Raw genomic sequence first — 25,360 nt, forward strand, 5'->3', positions numbered from 1 at the left:
TTTTTCTTTTCCCAGTGAACCTTGAAGTCATGATCCAGCACTCCAGAACTTCCTTCCATGCCTCAGGTTTTCCATAAATCCATAAGATGTAGGAACAGAGTTAGGCCAGTTGGCACTCTGAATCTGCTCTGCCATTGAAACATGGCTGATAGTGTATGGCACAATAGGGCAGAGGTTAGAATAATGCCACTATGGCGCCAGGTTCAATAGCCCTGCTGTCTGTGAGGAGAGTGTACAATCTCCCCATGTCCAGTGGGTGTTCCACTTTCCTTGCACATTCCAAAGATGTACAGGTTAGAACATTAATCAATTACATAGGATGTAACTGGGCAGCACAGCCTCCTTGGGTTGGAGGGGCCTGTTACCATGCTGTATCACTAAATAAAACAAAATACAAATCATTTTTCCAACCCCATTCTTTTGCCTTCTCCCCATAATCCTTAGTTCCCTTACCAATCAAAAACTTAATCAGTCTCTCTCTTTATACATCAAAGTTTTCCTTCAATTTTTGCCATCAACGAACATTTTCTAAAACATAAAAGCCTAGAAATGTGATTGCATAGTGCTGCATTTTTCAGTATTGAGGGGTTAAAAATCAATTTTCTTCCCCTGCTGGTGGGAACAGGTGTGGCTATTTCCATATTATCATGCATTGCCCTAGAAATTCATCTAGCTAGTTTTGATTGTGAGTCATGTCTTTGAACAACAAGGCGATTTCTATATTGAGGAGAATGGAATGACATCACTCCTTGTGCAAAGCTTTTAGGACAGTGTAATAGGTGGCAGATTGAAGCTTTTGGACTGACATTTGCATAGAAGAGTGAGGGGGAGCTCAATGCTATGTTCACTTGACACACCTTTTTGGGTGCAAATTAATTTTTAAGCCAAAAACACATGTTCTATCCACGTTTAATGAGGCAATATTGTGATGGGATAGAACTTACCTTATGCTTGCATTATAGATTTGAAACCCTTTTTTTAGGATTTGGTGTGGTAGTGACTAATAAGTGTTTTGTTCCACGAAGGGTGGCTTCATCCCTTTTTGTTCTGTTATCAGCATTTCTGACTGGGGAGACATCAAAGAAGAATCAGTTGAATTACAAAGATAAAATTTATGCTTTTGGGCATGAGCTAAGTGTAGAAACTAGATGTAGAATTTGGGTAGCAACTTGAATTTTTCTCAACAGGAATTTTGAATATAATGTAATAAATACAAAGGTAACTACACTCATCTATTGAGATGTGCCCACTACAATGATCTCACTTTGAGAACTTTTTATCTTGGTATTTCATGTCCTTGTTTTTTATTGCTATTAATTTATTTTGCATTTACACAGTTCATTGTCTTCAATGCTCTACTTGCTCCTTCATTGACCCTGTTTATAGTTTCTATTCTATAGATTTGCTGAGCAGGAAAAAAAAATTTCAGGGTTGTATGTGGTGGCATGTGTGTATTCTGATAATAAAATTTACATTGAACTTTGAAAAGATGGAAATGCTTAAATATCATGCTGATGTTTGATATGTTCGGCATAATTTGAATTTTAAACTAATTTTTAAGAGAAGTTTATGTTTTTTTTAAATTCCAAGGTTAGAAGATTGCAATGGTGGCCAGCACACTTCAGCTATAGCTTCAACTCCAAGATTGGTCACAGAGAAGACTTCACAGATGGTAGTGAAAGATTATGGATTTTGGTGTCCACGACCCCTCAAGAACCCAACTGGGCATGGTAGTTCATTTCTTGGTGTGGGTGACTGTTTGCCACCATGTCCCAACATGTACTTCAGAGAAAATGAATTGAACTTTGCCAAGTATTTCATTGGAATTGTTTCCATCATTTGTCTGTGTTCAACTCTCTTCACATTCTTGACTTTTCTCATCGACGTTCGAAGATTCCGTTACCCTGAGCGACCTATTATTTTCTATGCAGTATGTTATAGCATGGTATCTCTGATATACTTTGTTGGTTTCATTGCTGGTAATAACATAGTCTGCAACAAAGCAAATGAGAAATTGGGTACCATGGAAACAGTTGTCATAGGTGCACAGAACAAAGGATGCACAATCCTTTTTATGCTCTTATATTTCTTTACCATGTCAGGAACTGTTTGGTGGGTAATTCTGACCATCACCTGGTTCCTAGCAGCAGGTTTGAAGTGGAGTTGTGAAGCTATTGAACAGAAGGCATTGTGGTACCATTCTTTTGCCTGGGGAATGCCTGGGATATTCACAATAATGCTGCTTGCCTTAAACAAAGTTGAAGGTGACAATATTAGTGGTGTATGCTTTGTTGGACTGTATGACTTGAATGCTTTGCGTTATTTTATCCTGACACCATTGTGCCTCTGTGTGGTGGTGGGATTGTCCCTCCTTTTGGCAGGAATTATTTCCTTGAATCACGTACGGCAGGTAATTCAACATGACGAAAGAAATCAGGAGAAACTAAAGAAGTTTATGATTCGAATTGGAGTTTTCAGCGGCCTATACTTGGTGCCATTGGTAGCACTCCTGGGATGTTATATTTATGAGCAAGCTCTTCGGACGACTTGGGAAACTACGTGGGTTCATGATTACTGTCAAGATTATCCCATTCCGTGTCCCAATCAGGTACTTTCAAAAACCTTTGTCAACGTCTTAAAAACTCATTATATGTCACTGTGAACAATTACTGCTCAAAAATTATATACTGTTCACCACGAGCAGAGAGAATTGGGGTTTCCACTACTGAGTTAGGTGTTTTAAGGTGGCAATGTAGTAGAAAGTAATCAATAGAATAGTCATAGTTGTGTTATTTTGTGAGTAGGTATTTAAACAGAACCATAAGCATTTTACTGGTCTTTTATTTTTGAATAAATAAGCAGGAGAAGGATAGGGAACATGGTAACACACAAAATTCTGGAGGAACTCAGCAGGTCAGGCAGTATCCACCAAGAGGAATAAACAGTCAACATTTCGGGGTGAGACTTGATGAAGGGTCTTGGTCCTCTCCATGGAGGCTGCCTGACCTTCTGAGTTCCTTCTGCATTTTGTGTATACTCTGGATTTCCAGTATTTGCAGAAACTCTTGTGTTTATAAAGAATACAGATGAGGTTAGACTCAGCACCACTATATTGTAGTGTTCTTTATAAAGTGTTCTGCATGCTGAACTATGCAGCTATTTTGGATTACAGATGTTTTGGATCAAAAACATCCTATGATTAACTCTCATTAATTTTTTTTGTGCAGATAAGCTCTTGTCAAATCATTGATGAGAAATACTTTACAGTCAGATTCAGGAGATCAGTTAGGTTAATACTGCAGAGAGCGTTGAACTTTGTTTGCTCCCAGCGACTGTGTGATATAAAATAGACTAAGAATGGCTGCAATCATTGCCATTTGTCATCTTTAATTAGCTCCTGATCTCCTGAATGCAATCTCATCAAGACTTCATTAAACCCCTATAGCGTTTTAGATAATAAAGTATTCTTCTTTTACTTTCTTTTTCTTTTACTCTTTTAGACAAGAATGTCTGCAGAAGATGGAAACCCAAAGAAACACATAGAAGATGCTGGAAGAACTCAGCCGGTCAGGCAGCACTTGTGGAAGAGAGTAAACAGTTGACATTTCAGGCCAAGACCCTTCTTCAGGACTGGGGAGAAAGGAGGAAGATGCTAGAATATAAAGATGGGGGGAGGGGAAAGAGGCTAGGTGAAACCATGTAGGTGGGAAAGGTCAAGGCTGAAGAAAGAAAGAATCTGATTGGAAAAGAGAGTGGTCAATAGACAGAAGGGAAGGAGGAGAGGACCAAGAGGGGAGTGATAGGCGGGTGAAAAAATGTAAAAGGTCAGAGTGGAGAATCGGGAAGTGGAGGTTTGGGGGGGGGGGAGGTTGTTGGTGGAATTTGTTTACTGGAAGGAGAAATTAATATTCATGCCGTCAGATTGGAGGGTACCCTGAGAGAATACAAGGTGTTGCTTCTCTGAGGGTAGCTTCATCTTGGCACAAGAGGAGGCCATGGATCAGCACATCAGAACAAGGGTGGAAAAGGGAATTGGAATTGAAATGTATGGGCACTGGGAAGTCCTACTTGTGGTGGATGGTGCAGAGATGCTCAACGAAACAGTCCCTGAATTTATGACGGGCTTCACCTATGTAGAGGAGGCCACATTGGGAGCACCAGAAATACCTTCTTATTCTGGCATTTTTCCTCCTTCCTTCTCAGTGCTGATTAAGGATCTCAGCCTGAAATGTCAACTGTTTACACTTTTCCATAGATGCTGTCTGACCTGCTGAATTCCTCCAGCATTCTGTGGGTGTTCTTTTACTATGTCTTCAACTGTTTAAAAACTGTTGCTAAAGACATCTCTAGCTTACAACTTTGTATAATTGTACAATATAGATATATACAAAAAAGATAAATTATATTCAGCGTAGTTCATTAAATTCATTTTTTCTTTATTTTCCTGTGAACATCCGCAAGAAAATGAATCTCAAGAAAGTGACATTTATATACTTTGATATTAAATTTATTTTCAACTTTGAACTAAAGAGAGAATATCATGTGATGAATATTATGTTAAAGTAATTGCAACAAGCTGTAGTCTACAAGTTGATCCTGTTTATTTACAAAGAATTCCACATTTATCTGCTTTTGAAGCGGCGATGCACATTTAGCATTTGCAAGCCTTTTAATTATACCATTGGTATTTTAATTGTTATACAAATTCAAAAATTATCTTCCCCTTTAAGCTTTGTCAATCCAAAACATGAAGGTATAGACTTTGTCAGGATGTTAAGACAGAGGCACCATGTGATGTACTAATCCAATAACATCAGAAAATTCTTAACTTCAGCATGGTCTATCTGAGTTAGAGTTGGGACATAAGGTGTGTTAAAAATAGCCTCAGAGTTCTTGGGGAAGGAAGGGGAGACAACAGGGCAGAAGGAGAAATGATCAGCACCAGGCTGGAGTCAGGAAGTGAAAGGGCTGCAAGGGTTGCTGACAGGTTGACATTGAACAAATCATGTTGGAGCCTCTATCCCGCTGCGAACCTCCTCTACATCAGTGGGACCTGATGTAGATTGGGGGACCGTTCTGTCAAGCACCTTCACTCCATCCACAGCAGGCAGGATTTCCCAGTGGCCAACTATTGCAATTTCACTTCGCATGACCATTCTGACATGTTGGTCCATGGCCCCTTCTACTGCCATGATGAAGCCACTCTCAGGTTGGAGGAGCAACTTTCCTTACTTTCTTCAGTCCAGAAGAAGGGTCTCAGCCCAAAGTGCCGACTGTTTATTTCCCTCCTGACCTGCTGTGTTCAGGATTATATTCAAGTTTAAGTTTAATTGTCATTCAACCATACCCATGAATACTGCTGACGAAACAGCATTCCCCTGGGGTCAAGGTGCAAAACACAGTAACACACAACACATATAACTATGATAACAGAAAAACATACTGTTAGAAAAAAGATAATAGTATGGCCCAAGACCTGAGTGTAGATTGATGGTACACAGATGTTGTCTTGGAGTCATGTTTCTGCAAGAACAAGCCACAGCAGTTACTCATTTCTTGCAAGTGCAGCTGCAGATTAAGGTAGTACAGCTTGTCTTCCTGCTAGCGAACACTGGAGGGCAGCAGCAATGGGAAGGGCCAGCCTCCAACTCAGCGCAGAATCCAGCAGCAAACAGCTAGCTCTACTGTCTCCTTCAATGACGATCAGAACAGACGATCCCGAGGCCTAAGGGCCCTGTCCATGCAACACAGTACCCCTGCCATTGGTCTCGCTGATTAACTAACGAATCAGGCTTACAGCATTCTACATTGCCAGTGTCCAACAGGGTCTTGCGATCCCAATAAACACGTCTGTTAGGGTATTTCCTTTTCCACACAAGACTCATTAGGAGACTCTTTATTTATACGACACTGAGAGCAACGACTCCACTTATGATCAGTACACGCACCCTCTTTATGGTTGATTCTACCGAGTATGGTTTGTTCAACATTTCCATATTTGGTATTGTCCTAAGCAAACTAGAGGGAAAACGCCTACATCACGTAGCCTCAGGTTGTACAGCTGCAAGCTAGAGAGCAGCACTACCTAGTCTTATGTCTACAGCAGAAGCTACAAGGCATCACCATGTAATGTTCTGTCTGTAGCAATAGAGCAGACGGCGGCTCCACAATTTTCTGCTGGTTGAGGCCTTAAGCAATACAGATAATTCTGTAGTCTCACAAAGGTATTTGCCCAGCCCTAGTTGGCCAAAATCCTCCACAACTCCCAAGCCAATCATTTCCACCATTTATTGAGTCGTGCACTGCCTGGATGGCTGAAGCAGGCTTGAACATGGTGCCCAACATGTCCAGCTCCATTGCTATCAAGCAAGTCGCTGATGGTGTAGACCAGTGGTCCCCAACCTCCAGGCCGCGGACCGATACATTGCCGTGAAGAATGCAGTGGTTGTCAGAAAGCACCCAGCACATCTTTAAGAAAAAGGCCGAAATAAACAAGCTAATTAATTAGGTGCCGCCCGATGTGCTGGGTGTGTTCCGACTACCGCTGCACCACTGCATTCTTCGCGGCAATGTATCGGTCCGCGGCCCAGAGGTTGGGGACCACTGGTGTAGACTTGCCATACTTGATGTTCTTAATATCGAGCAATGTCTTGCAATCATAAAAAAGACAAAGTACGAACAATTGCCACTTTGTTTGGACCCAGAGAGGCCACTGAGCACACCACCATCTTACTGGAAGACATTTTTTCTGTGTTACTTAGGTTGTAACCAGCTTGTAACAACCCACACTTACCTGGTGAGATGCAATCAAGCTGAGATGCAATTATTTGGCAAGCCGTTGGCCTTTGATAAGAAGCTAGGGATGGGAGGTTTGCCTGTGAGGCTACATCAGTTTTTAAATGTCTTTTTTATTCAGAAGATCAAAAATAATAAAGTCACTGCAAACAATTTTAACATTATTTTTAAAAACCTAAAATATAATTTAAAAACTCTTAGACATCAGTAATAAAACAAGTGTATATATAAACTTCTCTCCAAATTTCCCAGCTCAGAATATGGGGACTCCCATTCTACATCAGGTCTTACTGGATTCTCAAGAATAATGCTGGGGAATCTCAGTAGACAGGAGTCCACTGTGGGACTCCGTGTAGAGGCCTGCCATGTAGTGAACTAACTGAGGTCTCCTCCTGGACGTAGATGCCTGGATGCCTTTGAACACCAGCTTTGGAAAAGCCAGCACACAATTAGAACTACTAGGCCAAGACACTCAAATAACCCATTTTTAAAAAATGGATACAGAACTCAGCATGCAGGATGGCTGTAAGACAATTTTGCAGAACCTTGGCAGGAATTTTAGCTGTGCTGATCTGCAGGTGATATAGGAGGCCTACTGTGTCATGATAACATTGCAATACTGACAGAATGCTGGAAAAACTCAGCAGGTAAGGCAGCATCTATGGAGGTGAATAGTCGAAGTTTTGGGCCGAGGCCCTTCATCAGTGTCCTGATGAAGATCCCTGGCCCAAGACTTTGACGGTTTATTTGTCTCTAGAGATGCTGCCTGCCCTGAGTTCCTCCAGCATTTTGAGTGTGTTGCTCTGAAATTCCAGCATCTGCAGAATCTCTTGTGTTTATGATAACATTGCTCAAGTTGATTCTTCTCGCTAATGAACTGTAGTCTTCCACCCTGGTTAAAACCCAGCCAATTTTGTTTTCTAATAGTAATGTATGCTGTGGTGGCATAAAATTTTATTAAACTTAAACTGTGAATGCTTACTCAGTTTTCTGTGGTATATTTTCATCTTTTTTTTTTTGTCTGCTTTTATTCAGGTAGAAACTCTCACTAGACCTGACTTGTCTCTTTTTATGATGAAATACCTGATGACTCTAATTGTCGGTATACCAGCAGTTTTCTGGGTTGGCAGTAGGAAGACCTGTTCTGAATGGGCCAATTTCTTTCAGAGCGCTCGCAAGCGAGAGTAAGACCACTCGTTTATCTTTTGGTAACTGTGCTTACAATATGTGTGGAAGGTAGTGGCATAATAGATTAGCTTTATTTTCACTTACTCATCGAAACATACAGTGAAATGCGTAGATTGCATCGAGGATGTGCTGGGCAGCCGGCAAGTGTTGCCATGCTTATGTAAAATGCCCACAACTTACTAACCCTAACCCATTGGAAAGTCAAGGAAACCGGAGCACCTGGAGGAAACCCACAGAGTCACAGGGAAAAAATATAAACTCCTTACGGACAGCAGCACAAATTGAACCCCAATCCTACAGCTGGTGCTATGCTCCTGCAGCATAGACATGCTGCTTGTGGGGGCTGGGATGATTTCTTTGTGGAAACATGGTGATGGCCTTATAGAGTAGCATCGAAAGAGGGTCAATTCACGCTCCCATGTAATGTGTTCACCCACTGGAGCTATTGAGGATGAAACCTCCAGATTGCTTTTCAATTTCAAATCTCCAGTGCTTTTGCAATATTTAGGTTTATGAACTTAATTTTGTAACCATTAAAGAGTTAAATTACATCTTTTCATTCTGCCTCTTGGCCACATTTCTTTGTCATTGTCTCTGTGAAGACAGACAGATATATTAAATTCATTTTGTCATTTTTTTTCCGTCCCCCATTTTGACTCCTCTCTTATCCCTTCTCATCTGTCCATCACCTTCCTCAGGTACTCCTATTCCTTCCTTTCTCCCATGGTTTGCTGCTCCATCCTATCAGATTCTTTCTTCTTCAGATCCTTGCCTCTTCCACTTATCACCGCCCAGCTTCTTTCAACACCGACTCACCTTTCCCCTCAACTAGTTTCAAATGCCACCTGTCAGCTTGTACTCCTTCCGCTCCCCAGCTTCTTATTCTGGTTTCTTCCCCCTTCCTTTTCAATCCTGATGAAGAGTCTCGATCCAAAACCTGCTGAGTTCCTCCAGCATTTTGTGTGTGTTGCTCTGGATTCCCAGCATCCACAAAATACTTTGTGTTTATGATGTGTGAGGTTTGGATTTTGATTTTTCGGGAATATGAATACAACAGCATAATCACCACACATCAAATCTCAAAGAATTAATTTTGTTGAAGCATTGTCCATTTCGATGACTGATGCTTATTTTCTGAATCTTCTCGTCTTTCTTTCGCCCTAGCCCAATAACAGAAAGCCGCAGAGTGCTGCAGGAGTCCTGTGAATTTTTCCTAAAGCACAATTCCAAAGTCCAGCACAAAAAGAAGCACAAGTCGGGTTTGCATAAACTCAGGGTCATCTCTAAATCCATGGGGACATGCACCACAGGTGTGGCAAGTCATGGGACGTCCCTGCCTGCCGCCAGCCCAGGGACACTTTCAGAAGCTAAACCTTTTCTTGAAATCAATGAACATGATGCTCTCCTGCCTGAAATGCCATCCACGTTAAACGTCTCTACTGGGGAACGAGCTTCTATCAGTTTATTGAGCCAGTCAATGTCTGCTGACTTGCCAGAGAAAGGAAGTAATGAGGGGAGCAACTCTGTTGGACCAAGAGTTCAGTCTGAAGGCATTCAGCGTGTCCCAGATGGAAGGTAAGGGGCAGCTGATTTGCTGTGTAATTTAATAATTGCATCTGAAGTTAATAAATGCAGTGGAATTCAATTCTCCTCAACATTATTGTAAGCATTCGGGTTTGGGGATCAGATCCTAACTTTCCAATATTAAAAGGATTGGTTAGTTGTTTGATGCAGAAATGTGGAATAAGGTAGAGGATCTTGTAGTGCAGTTAAAGATTGGCATGTATGACATTATGGGCATCACTGAATCGTAGCTGAAAGAAGATTATAGCTGGGAGTTTAACATCCAAGGATACACATTGTATTGAAAAGGCAGGCAGAGAGGCTGGAGCGACTCTTTTGGTTTAAAAAAAATCCTTAGAAAGTGTTGAAATAGGATTGGAAAATGTAAAATCCTTCTGGGTAGAGTTAAGAAACTGCAAGGGTGAAAAGACCCTGTAGGAGTTACATTTAGACCTTTGAACAGTAGCTGAAATGTGGAATACAGATTATAATGGGAGTTAGAAAAGGTATGTTAAAAGGACAATGCTACAATGTCATGCAGTTAAACTGGGAAAATCAGGTTGGTGCTGGATCCCAAGAGAAAGTATTTGTAGAACGCCTGCAAGATGGCTTTTCAGAGCAGCTGGTGGTAGAGCCCACTAGAGAAAGGGCAATTCGACTAAGGGGTCAGCTATTCTGGATTGAGTGCTGTGTTATGAACCAGTTTTGATTAGGAAACCTAAGGTAAAGGAACCATTAGGAGGCAGTAATCATAATGTGACAGAATTCACTCTGCAGTTTGAGAGGGGGAAGCTGAAAACCAGGTCTACCAGTATTACAGTGAAGTAAAGTGAACTACAGGAGCATGAAAGGAGATAGCCAATGTTGATTGGAAGAGGTCACTAACAGGGGTGATGGCAGAACAGCAATGCTGGAGTTTCTGGGGGCAATTCAGAAGGCACAAGAAAGATGCATCTCAAAGATGAAGTAATCTAAAGGGAGGTTGATGCAATCATGACGGACAAGGAAAGTCAAAGACAGCATTGAAAGGAAAAGTGAGGACATACAATATAGCAAGAATTAACGAGAAATTAGAGGATTAGGAAGCTTTTTAAAAACCAACAGAAGGTAACTAAAATAGCAATAAGGAGAGAAAAGACGAAATATGATAGAAAGCTAGCCAGTGATGTAGAAGAGGATACAAAAAGTTTTTTTCCAATATATGAAGTGTAAAAGAGTGGGATATAGGACAACTGGAAAATGGTACTGGAGAGAGACAATGGGGGACAGTGAAACAAGATAAGCACCCATGGCATTACAGAAAGATACTAGCATGGGTAGATTGACTGACTGGCACTGGCGGAAGGCAAAGAGTGGGAATAAAGGGGGCCTTTTCTGGGAGGCTGCTGGTGACTAGTTGAGTGCCACAGGCATCATTATTGAGACTGTTTCTTTTCACGTTATATGTCAATGATTTGGATGACAGATTTGATGGCTTTGTGGCCAAGTTTGCAGATTACCTAAAGATAGGTGGAGTGGCAGGTGGTATTGAGGAAGCAGGGAGTCTGCAGAAAGACTTGGACAAATTAGGAGAATGGGCAAAGAAGCAGCAGATGGAATAGAGTATGGCCATGCATTTTGGTAGAAGGTGTAGACTATTTTCTAAACGGGCAGAATGCTCAAAAATTCGAGGTGCATTGGGACTTGGGGTCTTCATGTAGGATTCCCTAAAGGTTAACTTGTAGGTTGAGTCGGTGTTAAGAAAGTCAAATGCAATGTTTGCATTAATTTCAAGAGGACTAGAATATAAAAGCTGGAATGTAATGCTGAGGCTTTATAGGTGTGACCCTCAGGTTTGACCAGCATTGTTAGTCTAGGGAAGACAGTCTCTGGCTCCACAAAGCGTGTGAAATCTGAGGTGCAAAACCTCTTGTTTGTGTGGATGCTGCGTGACGTGATATCCTGTTTCAAATCAGTACCATGAAATAACAGACAGTACACCATATGCAATTAGACAATTTAGCTTTATAATTCTTAATTTCACTAGAGGGTTAGTAAAGAAAGACAAAAAGAAAAGGGCCCATTTTAATAAAACAGTCTAATGTGCACGTTGGAGTTCACAGTTTCCCTTCCGGTAGTCCTCCATCAATTTTCCCTGGGTTTCATCGACTTCTGGGCCCAGTCCAAGTCCACTCCTTGCAGGCATCTTCTCTCTTCATCTTCTGCCGAACAAAAGACCTAGAACAGCCCACTCTCAGGCACACAACAAGACAAAAACACTCCCTTCATTGGATGGCGCACATTCCAAAGCCCCTGTTATCTCTAGCCATAACCCAAACATTGCTGCTACAAAACAACCATTACATTAACAGTGAAACCTTTCCCAGGGCGTTACATAGGCATTGTTCAGACCCCACTTTGAATATTTTGACCAGTTTTGGGCCCCTTATTTAAGAAAGGATTTGCTGGCATTGAAGAGATTCCAGAAGAGGCTCACCAGAATGATCCTGGGAACGAAAGGGTTAACATACAAAAAGTATTTGATGGCTCTGGGCCTGTACTCACTAGAGGAAAGAGGGAGATTTCATTGGAACCTGTTGAATATTGAAAGGCCTACACAGAGTGATTGTGGAGAGGCTTTTCCCTGTAGTGAGGGAGTCTAGGACCAGAGGGTACAGCCTCAGAATAGGGCATCTCTTTAGAATAGAGATGAGGAATTTATTTAGCCAGAAGGTGATGAATCTGAGAAATTCATTGGCACAGACAGCTGTGGAAGCCAAGTCATTGGGTATATTTAAAGCAGAGGTTGATATGTTCTGGATCATTAAGAGCAATGTTTACGGGAATAAGGCAGGAGAATGAAGTTAAGCAGGATAATAAATTAGCCATGACGGACTTGTGGGGCAGACTCGATGGGCTGAATGGTCTAATTTGCTCCCATGTCTACTGGTTTAAATGCATTTTTAATTAAAGACGTTTCAGACTGAGCTCTTTCGCTGCAGTCTGAATTCCCCTGCTTCCAGATAGGGCTGTCACTGCTGGGTTGAACTTCTCAATCAGCAAAACATGGAGACAAACAGTCCTGATGCATGGTGGTGTGATTATATTGTAACTGGCAAAAGTGTTGAAGAATGATGCAGAGGCAGGTGGAGTGAAAGGTGAGGACTGGGGGAACTTCATCCCCTTTCTATTTTTTCAAAGGGAGGCAGGTGACAGCTGAAGTACAGGAAGTGGAAGAGATGTAGATGAAAGCTTAGTCAGCCCCCACTCGTGTGGGTGGTGAGGGGGGGTGGGGGGTGAATTGCTTGTTTCCTGAAAAAGGAGAACATCTTAAATATCCTGTAGTGAATGGCCTCATCACAGGAGGTAGAGAAACTGTGAGAAAAGAATGACAACTTTCCAAGTGGCAAGGTGGGAAGCTAGCTGTGGGAGTAAGTGCATTTATGATAAATGTCAATAAGTTGTTTGCCTCTTGAAATGGAGACAGAGATACCAAGAAAGAGGAGAGGGGTGCAGGAGTCAGCACCAATGCGGTGGTCAGTGTAGTGCAGGAAGACTTGAAGAGTGCCATTAGACTAGGCTTGGAACATGGATTGCTTCATGTGGCCAACAAAAAGGAAGGCGTTGCTGGGGCCAATGTGAGTGCCCATAGCTTCACCTTGCATTTGGAGTAAGTGGGGTGAATCAAAAGAGGAGATGCTGAGGGAAGGTGCAAGTACTACCAGGTGGAGAAGGGCGCTACTAGAGAAGAACTGGTTTGATCAATGTTCCAGAATGAACAGAGGTTTTTGATGAGGGGTGGAACCAGACATCCACGGTGAAGATGAGGCAATGGAGGCCAAGGAATTGGACGTTCTGAAAATAGTGGAGAATATGCAAAGTGTCCCGGATCTAGGTAGAAACAGATTGGCAAGGGATGGGGTAACAAAATAGAGGGAAGGGGTAAGTTTGTGGTGGTGGAGGAGGGGTTAGGATGAGGCAGAACCCATGAGCCTTCCAGGTAACAGAAGCATTGGCTTGGTGATCTTGGTGGGGTCATAGGTGCAGTTGAAGTCAGAAGTTTACATACACTTAGGTTGACGTTATTAAAACTCATTGTTTAACCACTCCACAGATTTCATATTAGCAAACTATAGTTCTGATAAGACGTTGAGGACATCTACTTTATGCATGACACGAGTAATTTTTCCAACAATTGTTTACAGACAGATTATTTCAGTTTTAATTGACTATATCACAATTCCAGTGGGTCAGAAACAAACAAAATCAAAAGAAATCAGCCAAGACCTCAGAAAAAAAAATTGTGCACCTCCACAAGTCTGGTTCATCCTTGGGAGCAATTTCCAAACGCCTGAAGGTACCACGTTCATCTGTACAAACAATAGTACGCAAGATAAGCACCATGGGACCAGCAGCCGCCATACCGCTCAGGAAGGAGACACATTCTGTCTCCTAGAGATGAACGTACTTTGGCGCGAAAAGTGCAAATCAATCCCAGAATAACAGCAAAGGACCTTGTGAAGATGCTGGAGGAAACAGGTAGACAAATATCTATATCCACAATAAAACGAGTCGTATATCAACATAACCTAAAAGGCTGCTCAGCAAAGAAGAAGCCACTGCTCCAAAACTGCTATAAAAAGCCAGACTACAATTTGCAAGTGCACATGGGGACAAAGATCTTACTTTTTGGAGAAATGTCCTCTGGTCTGATGAAACAAAAATTGAAATGTTTGGAGGGAAAAGGGTGAGGCTTGCAAGCCGAAGAACACTATCCCAACCGTGAAGCATGGGGGTGGCAGCATCATGCTGTGGGGGTGCTTTGCTGTAGGAGGAACTGGTGCACTTCACAAAATAGATGGCATCATGTGGATATATTGAAGCAACATCTCAAGACATCAGCCAGGAAGTTAAAGCTCGGTCACAAATGGGTCTTCCAAATGGACAATGACTCCAAGCATACCTCCAAAGTTGTGGCAAAATTGCTTAAGGACAACAACGTCAAGGTATTGGAGTGGTCATCACAAAGCCCTGACCTCAATTCAATAGAAAATTTGTGGGCAGAACTGAAAAAGCGTGTGCGAGCAAGGAGGCCTACAAATCTGACTCAGTTACACCAGTTCTGTCTGGAGGAATGGAACAAAATTCCAGCAACTTATTGTGAGAAGCTTGTGGAAGGCTATCCAAAATATTTGATCCAAGTTAAATAATTTTAAGGCAATGCTACCAAATACTAACAAAGTGTATGTAAACTTCTGACCCACTGGGAATGTGATGAAAGAAATAAAAGCTGAAATAAATCATTCTCTCTACTATTATTCTGACATTTCACATTCTTAAAATAAAGTAGTGATCCTAACTGACCTAAGACAGAGAATGTTTTCTAGGATTAAATGTCAGGAATTGTGAAAACCTGAGTTTAAATGTATTTGGCTAAGGTGTATGTAAACTTCTGACTTCAACTGTATGAGGATGTGTTTGAGAACTGCCGCCGAGCCCTCTGCAAGGTAGCATGCAGTTTGCCTTACCATCACGGTCACTGATGGACTGGACAATCTCATTGCTGGACTGGGCTTTCCTGTTGCCCTACTTGACAGCACTGGGCTGAACTGTATCTATGTCTTAGTTTATCTATGTTTGCTGTTTCTCTGGATCACTTCCACTTCTCAGTCATAGTATTGCAATGCAATGATCTTGTGACTTGTTATGGACTGTCCAGAGGGAGACATGCTGAACATCTATCATGAAGTCCTCTGACCGTTTGAAGCAGTTTTTTTCTGGCCTACATTGGATTTAAATTCTCACCCTATTTGAAGTCATCAACAGAGCAAAATCGGAATTTTTTTTTTAATTGAAGCAGATTGGGTTATACAGGTGAAAAGTTTGTTGCTGGAATCAGCGTATTTTAGTTTAAAAATGGATGCAAGTTATTTTGCATGGGTGCATGAAATTTCTCTTAAAGCTGTGGTGCAAGCTCATGATCGACTCCATTTATCACCAATCTCGCCGATTAAAGCATGGAAAATTGAAAGATCGAGGCGAGTGAGTGTTCAGTGCCGCCTACCAGCCTCTTGCTCTCTGCTGCCAGAGGAAGATGTCCCTGTGTGATGGTCTTTCAGTTGCTGATCCCGGAGGACGGCCCCTACATTCAAATGGCCTCTCTCCCTCAATGCTGTTAAAGGGTGGCACCAAAGTTCTGGGTCTACAATATATGCATTGGACTGTGGTTCACTTGGCCTCTTTCAGTTTTATGGTTTTATGTTCTTTGTTTTCACTCAATTTTGGCAGAATATAGTATTAATGGTAAGACTGTTGGCAGCGTGGAGAATCAGAGGGATTTTGGGGTCCGAGTCCATAGGACGCTCAAAGCAGCTGCACAGGTTGACTCTGTGGTTAAGAAGGCATATGGTACATTGGCCTTCGTCAATTGTGGGATTGAGTTTAGGAACCGAGAGGTAATGTTGCAGCTATATTGGACCCTGGTCAGACCCCACCTGGAGTACTGCACTCAATTCTGGTCGCCTCACTACAGGAAGGATGTGGAAACCATAGAAAGGGTGCAGAGGAGATTTAAAAGGATGTTGCCTGGAATGGGAAGCATGCCTCATGAGAATAGTTTGAGTGAACTCGGCCTTTTTTACTTGGAGCGACGGAGGATGAGAGGTGACCTGATAGAGGTGTAAAAGATGATGAGAGGCATTGATCGTGTGGGTAGTCAGAGGCTTTTTCCCAGGGCTGAAATGGCTAGCACGAGGGCACAGTTTTAAGCTGCTTGGAAGTAGGGACAGAGGAGATGTCAGTGGTAAGTTTTTTACACAGGGAGTGGTGAGTGCGTGGAATGGGCTGCCAGCGATGGTGGTGGAGGCGGATACGATAGGGTCTTTTAAGAGACTCCTGGATAGGTACATGGAGCTTGGAAAAATGGAGGGCTATGGGTAACCCTAGGTAACTTCTAAAGTAAGGACATGTTCGGCACAGCTTTGTGGGCCAAAGGGCCTGTATTGTGCTATAGGTTTTCTATGTTTCTTTCCTGTTGCCATTTGTGAGGTTTTTTTTGGTGCATGGGGGGTGGTTGATGTTCCTATTGCCATTTGCTCAATTCTCTTTTTGCATAGTTGGAGGATTGATGTTCTTGTCACTTGCATGATTTGTATTTTGTTTTTCTTTGAACGGCTTCCATGGTTTTCTTTGTTTCGTGGCTATCTGGAAAGATGAATCTCAGAGTTGTATATTGCATTCATACTTTGATCATAAATGTACCTTGAATCTTGAACCTTCCATTGATGCTTAGAAATTAACCATAACAGAGTATTGGCAAATAACTTGATAGGCTTTAGAAAGGACAACACACAAAAGGCTGGAGGAGCTCATTTGGTCAGACAGCTTCTATGGCGGCAAATGGAGTGTTGATGTTTCAAGTTAAGACCCATCATTTGGACCCATTGAGTTCCGCCAGCATTTTGAGTGTTCTTCCAGATCCTGGCATCTCTAGTCCCTTGTGTCTTCAGAATGGATAATATTGGTCAATAAATGGAACAATTTGATATAATAAATCTAGCCAGTAGGTACAACAGATGGATGAATCATAATCCTTGTTGTAACTGGAGCACATCCACAGTTTTCTGATAGTGTTGAACCCATTTAAATATGGGCCATGTTTCTTAAAGTGTTCTTTTGTGTTGAGCAAAGCGGAGCTTTTGAGACCAATCCGGTAACAAGTAGCAGAAATGGTAAAGAACAAATTTCCCATTTGGCCATTGTGGATGAGGATGGGACACTACATTGATTATATAGAATGTATTAAATATCTTGTGACTGAACACACATTTAGTTTATGGATACTACTGGCGGTCAAGTTTGTGTGACACTTTTTAAATAAGCTTCTTCACATTTACAACAAAGGCTATCTACCACATGTTTTAATTTAACCTCCCTGTCAGTGGTTGTGCTATAGCCTCACAGTTCCTACATTCTCCTGTACTGTGGAGAAACTTATATGTTCCAGCTAAATGCAAAATCTAAGCATTTCAAAATAATGAAAGTCAAAATAAATTTATTATCAAAGGTTATCAATCTTGAGATTCATTTTCTTCCAGACATTTGCAGGAAAAATAAAAAAAATACAGTAGAATTTAAGAAAAAATATAAATAACAAGGGCTGACAAATAACCATTGTGCAAAAGAAGAAAAATCATGCAAATAATAAAAAAAAGTAAAAGATTAATACCGAGAACATGTTGTAGAGTTCTTGAAAGTGAATCTGTAGGTTGTGGAGTCAGTTCAGCATTCAGGTGAGAAGCTCAGGAGCCTGATGGTTGTGGAGTAATAACTGTTCCCGAACCTGTTGGTGAGGGACCTAAGGCTGCTATACCTCCAGCCCCATGACAGTAGCGAGAAGAGAGCATGACCAGGCTGGTGGGGTTCCTGATGGATGGTGTCTTCTTGTGGCAGCATGCCTTGTAAATGTGCTCAACGGTGGGGAGGACGTTGTCTGTGATAAACTGGGTTGTATCCATCACCTTTTGTAGACTTTTTCAGTCCTGGGTGTTAGTGTATCCGTACTAGCCATGATGTAACCAGTCAGGAGACTCTCCACTGTGCACCTAGAAGTTTGTGGAAGTTTTAGATGACATGCCGCATCTATGCAAACTTCTAAGAAAGGGAGTTACTAAATAATGTCTATATATCTACATTTATACTTTGCTGGTACTTCTGATTTTTTTAAAGCTCCACATGGTGTCAACAGGTTAAGTGTAAATCTTAAAACAAGTTTGATTGCTTTGTGTTCACTTGTGATTTATCCTTGATTGCAGATTGACACCAAGTGGCAACTTCGCTGAGGAATCCACACTGCAAAGTAGCTACACGCTTGTACCGCACTATTCATGTCCTACAAGCAGCAAGGGCTGTGCTTCTCTTGTTGTACATGCATTACCGGAATTCAGCAAAGTGGAAGACCCTGGGAATGATGACTCAAATGCCTGAGGATGCCTGCTCCAAACCATTTGGCTTGATATGACATTGTAAAATATTTTTGACCAGAGCATATTATTTGTGAACTTCCCCTCTATGCTTTATTTTGTAAGCTACTTACTGTCTTCTATCAAAAACAGTAATTTAAATGTATTACATCTTAAATAGATTGAACATAAGTAAATCTAAAGTTTAATATAAATGAGGAAAATACTATAAAGTAGCATGTTTTTAACCATTTTTATGCTTCCAGGCAGTTTTTTTTTGATATGGTGATCTTCGTTTTATACTTAAATTTTAGCTTTGTGTTGAGGGGAGAAAATCAGTTTAGTGAATATTATGCAATTTTTTTGTGTTGTGTAAAGTATTCTTAGGTGGCATATATTTCTGTTCAACCATTTGGTAATATTGTTAAATTCAAATGTTATTTCATCTTGTGTACTTGATTACATAGTGAGAGAATTGAAATATTATTAGCGGAGAATAACTGTAAGCAGCTGTAGTCACTATAGAGACTGATCTAGAACAAAACCAATTTCCATTAGTGGGCTAGGTCATATTTATTCTGTACACTGGTGTAGGTGGTACAAAATAGAAGGTGAGCAGTCTAGTTTAAAGTATTCAGGGAAAATAAGTTGGAGCTTTATATGGTCAAATTCACTGGAAGAAGATAGCAAAGTTGATATATAGATTTATTTTAATGGGTATGAATCACAGCAAAATTAGCTGATAGTTTAAATCTGTATATTTTGGTCAGAATATAAAAATAAATATATGTAGTCTAGTGCATGTAGGGTGGAATTTTAAACTGGGGTGTGTGTGTGTGTGTATATATATATATATATATATATATATGTATATACACACACACACATACATATACACATCCGTTAGTCTTGCGAGACAATGGATCTGCGCCTGGAAAGTCTTCACTCTCCAGGGCACAGGCCTAGGCAAGGTTGTATGGAAGACCAGCAGTTGCCCATGCTGCAAGTCTCCCCTCTCCACGACACCAGTGTTGTCCAAGGGAAGGGCATTAGACCCATACAGCTTGGCACCAGTGTCGTCGCAGAACAATGTGTGATTAAGTGCCTTGCTCAAGGACACAACACATTCCCTCAGCTGGGGCTCGAACTCTCGACCTTCAGGTCGCTAGTCCAATGCCTTAACCACTTGGTCATGTGTATATATAGCACTGGAACTCTCAAGTCAGTCACATTACCATTTACAACTACAGGTCTAAATGTCCACCTTATGTACAGTCCATGTGTACAAATGAGTGTTGGGAGTCTTGTGTTATGTATTTGATTTGAGGCTGCAGGCGTCTTCTGCTGGAGACATGAGAGACTGCAAATGCTGGAATCCAGAGCAGGGACTCCCAACCTTTTTATACCATTAGGCAAGGGGTTCGTGGATCCTAGTTTGGGATCCCCTGATCTAGAGCAACAAGCAATCTACAAGAGGAACCCAGTGGGTGGAACAGCATCTGTGGGAGGAAAGGAATTTTCAATGCTTCCAGACAAAATTTCAGGTTCTGATGTAAAGATAATTCCTTTCCTCCCATAGATGTTGCCTCCCCACTCGAGCACCTCCAGCAGATCACTTGTTACGGTAAGCAACTGCTGCTGCCTGGGGTAGATGTTCACAGCTGCATTTCCATCATGAACTGTTACAAATAGTTTTCAGGAACTGATTCTGGGGACAATCTGTGGTGGAGATAAATGATGGCTTTGGTTTTCTTCATATTTAAATGCCGTCAGTTTAAAATTTGCATTAAAGCATTCCTAACGGCAATACCTTGGTTGGTTTCATTCAAGACAATTAAGATCTTCAGTTCTAGTAAAGTCAGCATGATTTCCTTAAGGGGAAATCTTGCTTGACAAATTTGTTGGAACTCTTTGAGGAAATAACAGGCAGGATAGACAAAGGAGAGTCAGTGGATATTGTTTATTTAGATTTATAATAGGCCTTTGACAAGGTGCCACAAATGAGGCTGCTCAACGAGATGAGAACCCATGGTATTACAGGGTAAAAGAATGGCTGACTAGCAGGAAGCAAGGAGTGGGAATGAAGGAGGCCTTTTCTAGTTGGCTACTGGTGACACGTGGAGTGTTGGAGGGGTCGGTGTAGGGACCATTTCTTTTCACGTTATATGTCAGCGGTTTGGCTGATGGCTTTGTGGCCAAGTTTGCAGATGATACAATGATTGGTGGAAGGGCAAGTAGGTTTGAGGTTTGAGGAAACAGGGAGCCTGCAGAAGGACTTAGACAAATTCGGAGAATGGGAAAAGAAGTGGCAGATGGAATATAGTGTAGGGAAGTGTATGGTCATGCATTTTGTTAGAAGGAACAAGGGCATAGACTATTTTCAAAATAGGACCAAATTCAGAAATTAAAAATGCTTTGGGACTTGAGAGTTCTCATGCAGGATTCCCTAAAGGTTAACTTGCAGGTTGTGTTGGTGGTAAGGAAGGCAAATGCAATGTTAATGTTGATTTTGCGAGGACTAGAATATAAAAACAAGGATGTAATGGTAAGGCTTTATAAAGCACTGGTCAGTCCACACTTGGAGCATTGTGAGCAATTTTGGATCCTTATCAAAGAAGGGATATGCTTACATTGGTGAGGTTCCAGAGCAAGTGCACGAGAATGATCCCATGAATGAAAGGGTTAACATATGAGGAATATTTGTTGGCTCTGAGCTTGTACTTGCTAGAATTTAGAAGAATGAGGAGGAGATGTCATTAAAACGTATTGAATTTTGAAAGGCCTGGACAGAGTGGATGTGGAGAGGATGTTTCCTATAGTGGAGGATTCTAGGTCCAGAGGGCACAGCCTCAGAATAAAAGGACGTCCCTTTAGAACAGAGATAAGGAGGAATTGCTTTAGCCAGAGGGTAATGAATCTGTTAGAATTTACTGCCATGTGCGGCTGTAAAGCATTATGTAATTCTGTGCTGTGCTATCCTGTGTGGGGCACAGAGTACATAGATGTAAGTCACCTTGATTTTCATCACTCAAACCCTTAGCAAGCCATAGACTGTTCAACTTGTATAGTGATTGAAAGAGGCCAAGGAGTGGAATTAATTGAATAGCCCTACAAAAGAGTTGACGGGTAAAATTGGGCCACGTGTCTACCTCCTTTGCTGCGTCTTTCTGTGCTGAGACTGATCCAGTTTAATGATTAAAACTTTCTCATGAAAGTACCATTCCATGATTCAGTTTGATTGAAGGAGCTGTATCAAAGCTCAATCCAGTAGGTAGTGGAATGAGCTGCCAGAGAGAGTGGCAACCCAGAAGGCAGTTGGACAGGTACATGGAGAAATCAGCATGTCATTTTATAATGTGTTTAAGGAAAATTAAACGTTCAGCCAAGGCAGTTTCCTACATGATTCCCCCATATTACTCTCCTTCTAACATTCTTCTTTTAACACCATCATTCTATTTTGGTCTCCATCAAATAAATACCTGTGGTTTCATCCCTCCCCTTAGTTCCATCTGTGTGAGGTAGACAATCAGATATAGGATAAGAATTGGGCCATTTTGGCTCATCAAGTCTGCTCCACCATTCCTTCATGGCGGATCCATTTTATCTTTCAACCCCGTCCTCCTGCCTTCTCTCTGTAACCTACCACGCCCCGACTAATCAAGAGCCTATCAACCTCTGCCTTAAATACACCCAATGACTTGGCTTCCAAAGCCACCTGTGGCAATGAATTCCACAGATTCAGCACCCTCTGGCTAAAGAATTTCCGCCTCATTGTGAGGCTGTGCCCTCTTGTCCTAGGCTCCTCAACCATAGGAAACATCCTCTCCACATCCACTCTATCTAGGCCTGTCAGCATTCAATAGCTTTCAATGGGATCCTTCCCTTATTCTTTTAAATTCCAGAGACTACAGGCCCAGAGTCATCAATCGCTCTTCGTATGATGACCCTTTCATTCCCGGAGTCATTCTCATGAACATCCTTTGAACTCTTCAATATCAGTACATCCTTTCTTAAATAAGGGTTCCAAAACTGCTCACAATACTCCAAGCTTTTTCAATTCAAGCTTCTTCACAATGAATCAGTGAGCTCCGCCTTCGTATAAAATGGCAGGTAATGACGCCTTGAGGATATGTGGTAAGGGAAATGGTGAAAGGTATTCTAACTGGAAATCTACTCCAGATTATTTGGTGTTGCCACTAGATGGACTGATGAAAAAGTTCAATTCTTTATCTCTTGCATCCTCAAAGCAGTAAAATTCAGCAGAAATTTATTTTGCTGTGTTTTGCACTGTTTTGAACCAAATTGAGCTTATTACTTCCTATTAACTTTTACCTACAGGGTGGAAGCTAGTAGGAAAAGATCTATTTAAGATAAAAATGAATAAATATTTGAAGGATCCAGAAAACTGGCACAGAAGAGGAGTTGAAGCCAGTATGGATCTGCTACTGTCACCTTGAATGAGGGGTGCTTGAGCTCCAGGCACGTTAAGAGTGAGGCAGCAAAATGTACAATATGTTTGCAGATGGATTGTGTTCCTAATTTTTTGAGAATGGGAGACATATAATGAGTATTTTTAACTTAATCTATTTTATTTACTAAACATTGCATCTTTAGGAGGTGTATGAAGTCAATATTGCTGACTGATATTTTCAAAGGCAGTCTGCCACAATTATGGATTGAATTCATCGAAGACAGTTTTTCATCTAAGTGAACTACTTGAATAAAATGTGTGTTTCTGTACTAAAAAAATACATTTCAGTAATTGGAACAAATTTTTGTCCTTGCATTCTAAAACGAGCTCCCTTTGATTGTCCTGGAGATGAGTGTAACTGTGATGTTTAGCAGTGTGTTGCAATTAAAATGTGCTTGGGACTAAATTTAGTGCGATATAATTATAAATTATTTACTCTGGATTTCAAACTCATGTCTGCTAATGTAAAAGAAAACTCTAACAATGAATTGGTATGTGTGGCTTAGTTACTGAAATATGAGTGAACTTGATAAGATCCAAGGATTTTCCTTTGAAAGTAATTGGGAAAGGATCAGCTAAATGTTACGTGTGACTAGACTGCTGTATTTCTAATATACAAGGTCAGAAGCCACTTTATTAGGTACAGAAGTAGAACCTTGTGTGGTCTTCTGCTGCTGTAGCCCATCCATGTCAAGGTTCAATGTGTTGTTCAAAGGCTCAAAGGTATATTTAATATCAGAGTATGCATACAGTATACAAACTGAAATTCATACTCTTCACAGAATCAACAAAACAAAGAAACCCCATAGAATGAATGATAGAAACATTGAAGCCCCTCCTCCCCCTCCCTTCATACAGGCTGCAGCAAAAGCATCGACTCCCCCCACCCGCACTAGATGCTCTTCTGCACACCAATGTTATAATGCATGGTCATTTGAGTTGGCTTGAACCAGTCTGGCCACACTCCTCTGGCCTCACAAACAGGATGTTTTTGCCCCAGAATTGCTGCTCATTTGATGTTTTTTTTTGTGTTTTGCGCACCATTCTCTGTAAACTCAAGAGGGTTCTTCGTGAAAATTCCAGGAGATCTGCAATTTCTGACTCAAGTCACACTGTGGGGCACCAACAATCATTCCATGGTTGAAGTCACTTGGATCACATTTCTTCCCCATGCTGATGTTTGGTCTGAATGACAACTGAACCTCTTGACCATGTCTGCATGCTTTTATGCTTTGAGCTGCTGCCACATGATTGGCTGATTAGATATCTACATTAACCAGCAGGTGTACCTAAAAAAGTGGCCACAGTGTATATAGTTTACTTCAATATCTTTGTACTTTGCTGCTATTTTTATAGATCTATTTAAAATGTTTTCTTAATGGGAGTGGCCTGTGATTCAACTGCTTCTGCACAAAATTGTATTTCTGTAACCCGATTACTAGTGATGTTCTATTTGATTACAATAAGTACTTTAACATGTCCTTATTTTATAAGAGTTATTGCTAATTCAAAGTGCAGGTTTTTACATTTAATTAAAATGCTGTACCTGCATATTTGGAAGTGTGCATTAGTGGATTGCTTTGTGTCACTTCTATTCCCATATTTATTTATGATGGTTTGCGTTGTTCTTGGAGCAGTGAGAGTTCAATGACAGTAAATAGTCGTGCCATCACTGGAGTTGAGTATGATGTCTCCTCTGTTGGTAGGTCCTCAGGTGGCTGTGCAGACCGACCCAGGATCTACATATTCTGGGGCAGTGTGGCTAAAACTAAGAGGTGGTTATGGTTAGTGATTGTTTTTTTTTGGGAGTTTCTCAGTCTCTCCTTTCACAGCTGCCACTTTTTCTCCAGCACAGTGGAGATCATTCTTATGTAGCACTGCCCCCCTCCTGAACAGGTTTCCTCCAGCTTTCTCTACTGAGAGCAACGTCTTCCCAGTTTTGAGATGTAATGCTGAATCCTGTACCTCTGTGTCATACCTGTTATGTACCTGCAGCACAAACCACTGTTGAGTACCTGAATACCCTGGATTACCCTGTTCAGTGTGCCCTTTACTGACAGGTTAAGAGTCAAATTGCAGGCCACTTAGCAGCTGTGTGAAGATTAAATGGTTAAAATCTTGGGTGTAACTATTCAGCGGAACTGGAGAACAGAATGGAAAATTAAACTAATAAGTGTGCAGAACTGGATAAAGTAAAGAAGGAATAAGCACATAAAATTAACTGGAAAATGATTGCACTCCTGAGGCATGTACTACATTTGTTCCCCTACTCAAAGGAAACAATTGAAATAAATAAGTAATATAAACAAAGAATGTGGGACCTGGCCAAATAATTATCTGGGTGTTTTTCAGCAGCAAACTGACTTCCTCTCTCACTTACTCCCAGCCCATACCGTTGCTGCAT

The 25,360-nt window shown here is 41.3% G+C and overlaps 1 protein-coding gene across 3 annotated transcripts in view; it reads left to right on the top strand.

Annotated features, from left to right (window-relative positions):
• LOC140200021 (frizzled-6-like) overlaps positions 1-24,470 on the top strand; it is a 95,134-nt gene extending 70,664 nt beyond the window's left edge. For all 3 annotated transcript variants that reach the window (XM_072262674.1, XM_072262656.1, XM_072262665.1), the window contains exons 4-7: positions 1,591-2,608; positions 7,831-7,979; positions 9,148-9,558; positions 18,339-24,470. In XM_072262674.1, the coding sequence (XP_072118775.1) occupies positions 1,591-2,608; positions 7,831-7,979; positions 9,148-9,558; positions 18,339-18,510 (1,750 nt within the window). In that variant the 3' untranslated portion in view covers positions 18,511-24,470. The remainder of the gene's footprint in view (positions 1-1,590; positions 2,609-7,830; positions 7,980-9,147; positions 9,559-18,338) is intronic.
• The last annotated feature ends 890 nt before the right edge of the window (positions 24,471-25,360 follow it).

Source organism: Mobula birostris, chromosome 1 (genome assembly GCF_030028105.1).
Source record: "Mobula birostris isolate sMobBir1 chromosome 1, sMobBir1.hap1, whole genome shotgun sequence".
NCBI lineage: Eukaryota > Metazoa > Chordata > Chondrichthyes > Myliobatiformes > Myliobatidae > Mobula > Mobula birostris.